The 8838-nt window shown below is 41.0% G+C and overlaps 1 protein-coding gene across 2 annotated transcripts in view; it reads right to left on the minus strand.

Annotated features, from left to right (window-relative positions):
• The window catches only part of FAM47E (family with sequence similarity 47 member E), a 113781-nt gene that overhangs the window by 90045 nt on the left and 14898 nt on the right, over positions 1-8838 (minus strand). For both annotated transcript variants that reach the window (XM_069743244.1, XM_069743239.1), the window contains exon 2: positions 691-1063. In XM_069743244.1, the coding sequence (XP_069599345.1) occupies positions 691-1063 (373 nt within the window). The remainder of the gene's footprint in view (positions 1-690; positions 1064-8838) is intronic.

Below are 8838 nucleotides of genomic sequence, written 5' to 3' on the forward strand. Positions count from 1 at the left end.
TATATAGATTTGGGGCCTGTCTGGCTAATTGGCTACAAATTACTGATTCTGAGCATGCTCAGTGTAAAAAACCGGATTCCAGCGCTGGATTCCGTCATACGACGTGTCACGACGGATCCTGCGTCCATAGGCTTCCATTCTAATCAACGACGTATGCCGCAGGATACGTCGCGACACGTTTTCCCGACGCAGACAAAAAACGTTACATTGAACGTTTTTTCCAGGCGACGGTCTGCCAAAACACGACTGATCCGTCGCACGACGAATGCGACGTGTGGCCATCCATCGCGATCTGCCGCTAATACAAGTCTATGGGAAAAAAACGGATCCTGCGGGCACATTTGCAGGATCCGTTTTTTTCCCAAAACGACGCATTGCGACGGATCTGAAAAGACGGAAGTGTGAAAGAGGCCTAAGCTGTTTCCTTGTTTTTCAATAGGATTTGTAGCATCTTTCCAGGTCGAACTTCCTCATGTGATTTATTTATGAATTTTTTGTGTACCTATTCCAGTTAGTTTTATTAAATTATCTATTTTCTACCTGTCTAACTTTAAAATAGCATTTTAAAAAACTCCTCCCATTACTAAAAAGTGAGATTCATGTGTAACAACAACATTAACATTAACATTTTCCTACAGTCAACTAGACCCTGATATTTGAATGAGTTGCACTGTAGAATATAGTTCTTACGTCGGGTGGTATTCCTTCTTCCAGGTGAGGGTAAAGAGCTAGTGGGTGTTGCGCCAGGCCATATTCTATCCCAGCAATGTATTCCCTGCGCGCTTGCTGCTGTGGAAGAAGCTTAGAGAAGTAAGCTTGCTCTTTTGTAAACTTCTTTGCTTGTTTCTGAGAAGCTTCTGAGTCAGTATCAATATTCTGCAGGAAAAGAGCATGCCTCTTTGTCGTGGGAACATGAAGAGTACCGATAGTTGAGGGATAGCCATCTCGAAAATCGTCAAGTCCTTTGGGTAAGAATTTCCATTGGTGGGTATTGAGAGCACCGGAATAGTTCAATTTATGGCTGGCTTCTTTTAGAAATTTTTGTGTCAGCCTCTCTTTATACCTGCAATAGAAATGGAGTGCATACATATACCACAGAATCACACACAGGTAGACAATACAAAAAACAGGCCCCCACCCAGGTTTTTTTTTTTTTTAAGCAAACTTTTGAATTTTTTTTCACCACTTAGATAAAAAAGAACCTAGACATTTTAGGTGTCTATGAACTTGTAATGATCTGGACAATCATAATGTCAGGTCAGTTTTAGCATTTAGTAAACCTAGCAAAAAATCCAACCAAAAAGATGATGCGGGATTGCACTTTTTATTGCAATTTCACCGCACTTGGAATTTTTTTCCAGTTTTCTAGTACAAGACATGGTGTCGTTCAAAAGTACAACTCGTCCTGCAAAAAATAAGCCCTCACACGGCCATATTGACAGAAAAATAAAAAAAGTTATGGCTCTGGGAAGGAGGGGAGCGAAAAACGAAAATGCAAAACTGAAAAAAGCTCCGGTCATGAAGGGGTTTTAATGTGACCTTGCGATGTTCTGTTTTTACGCTTTAGTTTTTTTTCTCCCCTTATTTCAAGAGCTATTACTTTTTTTCTGTCCTAACAGCTGTAGGAGGGCTTGATTTTTGCAGCACAAGTTGTACTTGTGAATGACACCTTTCATTTTATCATGTGATGCACTGGAAAACGGGGAAAAAAATTCCAAGTGCATTGAAATTGCAAAAAAAAGTGCAATTTTACAATTGTTTTGGGGGGGGGGGCTTTATTTACCATGTTTACTTTATGGTAAAACTGATCTGACAATATGATTCTCCTGATCAGTACAAGTACGCAGATGCCAAACATGTATAGGTTTGTGGTTTTTTTTCATTTAAGTAGTGAAAAAGAAAAAAATTCAGAAATTTGTAATAAAAAAATGTTGCTAATGTCACCATTTTCCAAGACCTATAGGCTTTTCATTGTTCAGTACATGGGGCTGTGTGACAACTTATTTTTTTGCCCCCTGAGCTCATGTTTTTATTGATACCATTTTGGGGTAGATACAATTTCATCACCTCTTAATACATTTTATTGCAATGTTATGGAGGCCAAAAAAATTAATTCTGGTGTCTTAATTATTTTTCTCGCTACGCTTTTTACCGATCGGATTAATTTATTTGATAGTTTGATAGATCGGACTTTTATGAACACAGCAATACCAAATATGTGTACTTTTTATTATTATTATTATTATTATTATTATTATTATTATTGTTTTATTTTTAATAGGGAAAAAGGGGGTGAATTAAACTTTTGTGTTTTATTATTTTTTATTTTATAGTCCACTTAGGAGACTTGAAGCTGTGATCGTCGGATTGCTTGTGTTACACATAGCAGAGATTCAGCCATGGGCCAGCGTCCACAGGAGAACCGCAATGACAGGCACAGGGTCATCAGTAGACTCTCCGCCGTCATAACAACACATCAGTGCCGTGCAATCACAAGACAGGGATATAAATCAGCCATCATGTATGGGAAAAAAGTGGGATTGATGTGTGAGCCCACAACAAAGGCAAGGACATGAGCTTTGATGTAAATATACATCAAAGGCTGTGAAAGGGTTACATTTCACAAATATATAATACTAGATGGTGGCCCGATTCTAACGCATCGGGTATTCTAGGATATGCATGTCCACGTAGTATATTGCACAGCCCACATAGTATATTGCCCAGCCACGTAGTATATTGCCCAACCACGTAGTATATTGCCCAGCCACGTAGTATATTGCCCAACCACGTAGTATATTGCCCAGTCACATACTATATTGCCCAGTCACATAGTATATTGCCCAGCCACGTAGTATATTGCCCAGCCACGTAGTATATTGCCCAGCCACATAGTATATTGACCAGTCACGTAGCATATTGCCCAGTCACGTAGTATATTGACCAGTCACGTAGTATATTGCCCAGTCACATACTATATTGCCTAGTCACATAGTATATTGCCCAGCCACATAGTATATTGCCCAGCCACGTAGTATATTGCCCAGCCACATAGTATATTGACCAGTCACGTAGCATATTGCCCAGTCACGTAGTATATTGCCCAACCACGTAGTATATTGCCCAGTCACATACTATATTGCCCAGTCACATAGTATATTGCCCAGCCGCGTAGTATATTGCCCAGCCACATAGTATATTGACCAGTCACGTAGCATATTGCCCAGTCACGTAGTATATTGACCAGTCACGTAGTATATTGCCCAGTCATGTAGTATATTGCCCAGTCACGTAGTATATTGCACAGCCACGTAGTATATTGCACAGCCCGCGTAGTATATTGCACAGCCCGCGTAGTATATTGCACAGCCCGCGTAGTATATTGCACAGCCCGCTGTTGTGAATTCTGCTCTTGGGTTCCCTCCAGTTTTTGTAGGTGGGAATGCAGTTGTATCTGAGTCGCAGTCTTGGCCAGGTGTATCGGATGATTACAATTCTGACTGGGATATTTAGGTGTGCAGGATCCTTTAGCCCTTGCCAGTTGTCAATGTTCCTTGTGAAGTGTTGGATCACTTTCTGGCTTCTCCTGCTTGCTGCCAAATTCAGCAAAGATAAGTGTTTGGTTTTTGTATCTGTGGCACACTGCTGTGTGCTTGTTTCAGTTTTATTCCTGCTCTGATTGTAGGATTCACTGGAGTTGCAGATTTACGCTCCTACATCTTTTAGTTAGATAGAGCTAGTGAAGTCACAAACACAATCAAAATAAAATACAAAATATCTTTATTATAAATATTACCAGGATAATACCATACACTATAAACAAAGTAATCTTGTATTACAATTTACATTAACGGTATAAATAACCACATATATATGCAGCAGGGATGAAACAACACCTCTGCTGCTCAAGGACTACAAATAACTAGTAACCATGACCAAAAATAGAGAAAGTGACCTATATTTCCCACTAGAGATAATATCCTAAAATACAGAATAGAAATAACAAAAAATATAATATATAATGCTTCTCACTAGTATAGCTGCTACGTATACCGTACAAAAGCCCAGTATAGATAACCTATATAACAAGTATCACCTCATACCAAATATATGGATCGTGCCTGTGATATACTGTAACTAGGCAATTACCTGCAGCCATAGTGGTAGGAGGTATACCAGTGGGATAGCGGTCACAGATGGCCCCTCGACGTGCGTTTCGCTGACACGGCAGCTTCGTCAGGAGGTCCTGTTATTTCTATTCTGTATTTTAGGATATTATCTCTAGTGGGAAATATAGGTCACTTTCTCTATTTTTGGTCATGGTTACTAGTTATTTGTAGTCCTTGAGCAGCAGAGGTGTTGTTTCATCCCTGCTGCATATATATGTGGTTATTTTTACTGTTAATGTAAATTGTAATACAAGATTACTTTGTTTATAGTGTATGGTATTATCCTGGTAATATTTATAATAAAGATATTTTGTATTTTATTTTGATTGTGTTTGTGACTTCACTAGCTCTTTTGGTGATAGTTGTATCTTTGTGGAGAGGATCACAACATATAGTTTCTTTGTTAGAGGAACATTTATCGGTTGTATCTTTTAGTTAGATGTAGGAAGTTTTTGTATATTCTGCTATGGATGTTTTTGAAGGGTTTTAATACTGACCGCACAGAACTCTGTCCTATCCTGTCCTATCTAGCTAGTGTGGCCTCCTGTGCTAAATCCTGTTTTTCTGCCTGTGTATGTTTTTTCCTCTCCGACTCACCGCCAATATTTGTGGGGGGCTGTCTATCCTTTGGGGATTTTCTCTGAGGCAAGATAGTATTCCTATTTCCATCTTTAGGGGTATTTAGTCCTCCGGCTGTGACGAGGTGTCTAGGTGTGTTAGGTACACTCCACGGCTACTTCTAGTTGCGGTATTAAGTTCAGGATTGCGGTCAGTATAGTGGCCATCATCTCCAGTGAAAGTTCTCATGCAGCTCCAAGGTCACCGGATCATAACAGCCCGCATAGTATATTGCCCAGCACGTGTAGTACATTGCCCAGCCAGCATAGTATATTGCCCAGTCATGTAGTATATTGCCCAGCGACGTAGTATATTGCCCAGTGACGTAGTATCCAGCACAGAGCCATGTAGTATAATGCCCAGTCACATACTATATTGCCCAGTCCCTTAATATATTGCCCAGCCACATAGTATATTGCCCAGTCACGTAGTATATTGGCCAGCCATGTAGTATATTGCCCAGTCATGTAGTATATTGCCCAGTCACATACAGTCATGGCCAAAAGTATTGACACCCCTGCAATTCTGTCAGATAATACTCATTTTCTTCCTGAAAATGATTGCAAACACAAATTATTTGGTATTATTATCTTCATTTAATTTGTCTTAAATGAAAAAACACAAAAAGAATTGTCCTAAAGCCAAATTGGATATAATTCCACACCAAACATAAAAAAGGGGGTGGACAAAAGTATTGGCACTGTTCGAAAAATCATGTGATGCTTCTCTAATTTGTGTAATTAACAGCACTTGTAACTTACCTGTGGCACCTAACAGGTGTTGGCAATAACTAAATCACATTTGCAGCCAGTTGACATGGATTAAAGTTGACTCAACCTCTGCCCTGTGTCCTTGTGTGTACCACATTGAACATGGAGAAAAGAAAGAAGACCAAAGAACTGTCTGAGGACTTGAGAAACCAAATTGTGAGGAAGCATGAGCAATCTCAAGGCTACAAGTCCATCTCCAAACACCTGAATGTTCCTGTGTCTACCGTGCGCAGTGTCATCAAGAAGTTTAAAGCCCATGGCACTGTGGCTAACCTCCCTAGATGTGGACGGAAAAGAAAAATTCACAAGAGATTTCAACACAAGATTGTGCGGATGTTGGATAAAGAACCTCGACTAACATCCAAACAAGTTCAAGCTGCCCTGCAGTCCGAGGGTACAACAGTGTTAACCCGTACTATCCGTCGGCGTCTGAATGAAAAGGGACTGTATGGTAGGAGACCCAGGAAGACCCCACTTCTTACCCCGAGACATAAAAAAGGCAGGCTGGAGTTTGCCAAAACTTACCTGAAAAAGCCTAAAATGTTTTGGAAGAATGTTCTCTGGTCAGATGAGACAAAAGTAGAGCTTTTTGGGCAAAGGCATCAACATAGAGTTTACAGGAGAAAAAAAAAGAGGCATTCAAAGAAAAGAACACGGTCCCTACAGTCAAACATGGCGGAGGTTCCCTGATGTTTTGGGGTTGCTTTGCTGCCACTGGCACTGGACTGCTTGACCGTGTGCATGGCATTATGAAGTCTGAAGACTACCAACAAATTTTGCAGCATAATGTAGGGCCCAGTGTGAGAAAGCTGGGTCTCCCTTTGAGGTCATGGGTCTTCCAGCAGGACAATGACTCAAAACACACTTCAAAAAGCACTAGAAAATGGTTTGTGAGAAAGCACTGGAGACTTCTAAGGTGGCCAGCAATGAGTCCAGACCTGAATCCCATAGATCACCTGTGGAGATATCTAAAAATAACAGTTTGGAGAAGGCACCCTTCAAATATCAGGGACCTGGAGCAGTTTGCGAAAGAAGAATGGTCTAAAATTACAGCAGAGCATTATAAGAAACTCATTGATGGTTACCGGAAGCCGTTGGTCGTAGTTATTTTGGCTAAAGGTTGTGCAACCAAGTATTAGGCTGAGGGTGCCAATACTTTTGTCTGGCCCATTTTTAGAGTTCTGTGTGAAATGATCAGTGTTTTGCTTTTTGCTTCATTCTCTTTTGTGTTTTTTAATTTAATACAAATTAAATGAAGATAATAATACCAAATAATTTGTGTTTGCAATCATTTTCAGGAAGAAAATGAGTATTATCTGGCAGAATTGCAGGGGTGTCAATACTTTTGGCCATGACTGTAGTATATTGCCCAGCCTGCGTAGTATATTGCCCAGCCCACGTAGTATATAGTAATGTGGGCATCATATCCCTGTTAAAAAAAAGAATTAAAATAAAAAAATTATATACTAACCTTCCGTTGGCCCCTGGATCCAGGAAGCGTTTACCGATGCTCCTCGCGCGCTCTGGTCTCAAGAGTGCATTGCGGTCTCGCGAGATGATGACTGTCATGATCCCAATGGCAGGGGATCACAAAAGGACAAGCACAAAAACAAAACAAGCTCTAGGGTGATGGAACCTGAGCTGACCGCGATCCTGAACCTAAACACACAACTAGCAGTAGTTGGGGAACGTGCCTACGATGATTCCTAGACGTCTCGCGCCAACCGAAGGATTAACTTCCCCTATTAGAAGAAACACAGACCTCACTTGCCTCCAGAGAAACACCCCACAGAAATAGCAGCCCCCCACATGTAATAACGGTGAAATGAGAGGAAAGCACATACGTAGTTATGAAAATAGAATCAGCAAAAATGAGGCCCGCTAAAGCTAGATAGCAGAGGATACAAAAGTGAACTGCGCGGTCAGCGAAAAACCCTTCAAAAAACCATCCTGAAATTACTTGAACTCATGTGCCAACTCATGGAACATGAGGAGTAATTTCAGCCCACTAGAGCAACCAGCAGCAAGGAATCACATATCTGCAAGCTGGACTAAGACAAAAATTAAGCAAAACGTGGAACAGGAAAATCAAAACTTAGCTTGTCCTGAAGATAACAGACGCAGGAAGCAGAGGTAAAAAGACACGCTGATTACATTGATAGCCGGCGAGGAAATGACAAAAAAGCCAGGTTAAATAGGAAACTCCCATAACCTGATGGAACAGGTGGACACCAGAGACCGCAGAGAACACAAGTCACCCAGTACCATTAGTAACCACCAGAGGGAGCCCAAAAACAGAACTCACAACAGATGACGTAGCGGTCTCGCGAGACCGCTACATCATCATCTCGCGAGATCGCAATGCATGGACCAGTCACCGGAGTGTCGCGAGGAGCGGGAAAGGCACCGGAAGGTGAGAATATGATGATTTTTAAATTTTTTTATTATTTGTAACATTAGATCTTTTTACTATTGATGCTGCATAGGCAGCATCAATAGTTAAAACTTGGTCACACAGGGTTAATAGCAGCGGTTACGGAGTGTGGTACCCGCGGCCCGTTACCGCTGGCATTAACCCTGTGTGAGTGGTGAGTGGAGGGGAGTATGCGGGCGCCGGGCACTGACTGCAGGAGAGTAGGGAGGGACAGCCATGACAGGCAGCTGGAGAGACCAATCAGTGACGCGGGATTTCCGTGATGGAAGTTGCCGACAGACAGAAAGACAGACAGACGGAAGTACCCCTTAGACAACTATATATATAGATTTGCATACATATTAGCACATACAGTATGCTGATACACTGTTTGGCTTCTTGATAGATAGACGAATGATCTGTAGACAGATAGATAATTTAATAACAGGCAGCACTCCAAATCCAGAAATAATGTGTAATTGACTTTATTATGTGGTAATATTTTGGCTCAATATATCAGAATCTTTCTCCATGCCTTTTTTCAAGCTTTGAGAACAATTCTGATGTATTTAAGCCAAAACATTGCCACATGGGCTGAATAAAGTCCATTACACGTGATTTGGGGGTTTGGAGAGCTTCCCCTTAGAGAAGTATACATGAAGAGGTTGGAATCTTACAAGACTTTGCATCTATTGCATGTTTGTGCTGACTGTACTTCTCAATATAAAAACCGAAAAAACGCCAGGACACAGATACGTCAACAATAATGAAGCGACAATGACAGCAAATATACTTACATTTCAGTCACTATGGTTCAGAAAGTCCTTCTATAGTCCCCTTCACATGTCCATGTTAGGCTTCTTTCACA

This window comes from Ranitomeya imitator, chromosome 1, assembly GCF_032444005.1.
Source record: "Ranitomeya imitator isolate aRanImi1 chromosome 1, aRanImi1.pri, whole genome shotgun sequence".
NCBI lineage: Eukaryota > Metazoa > Chordata > Amphibia > Anura > Dendrobatidae > Ranitomeya > Ranitomeya imitator.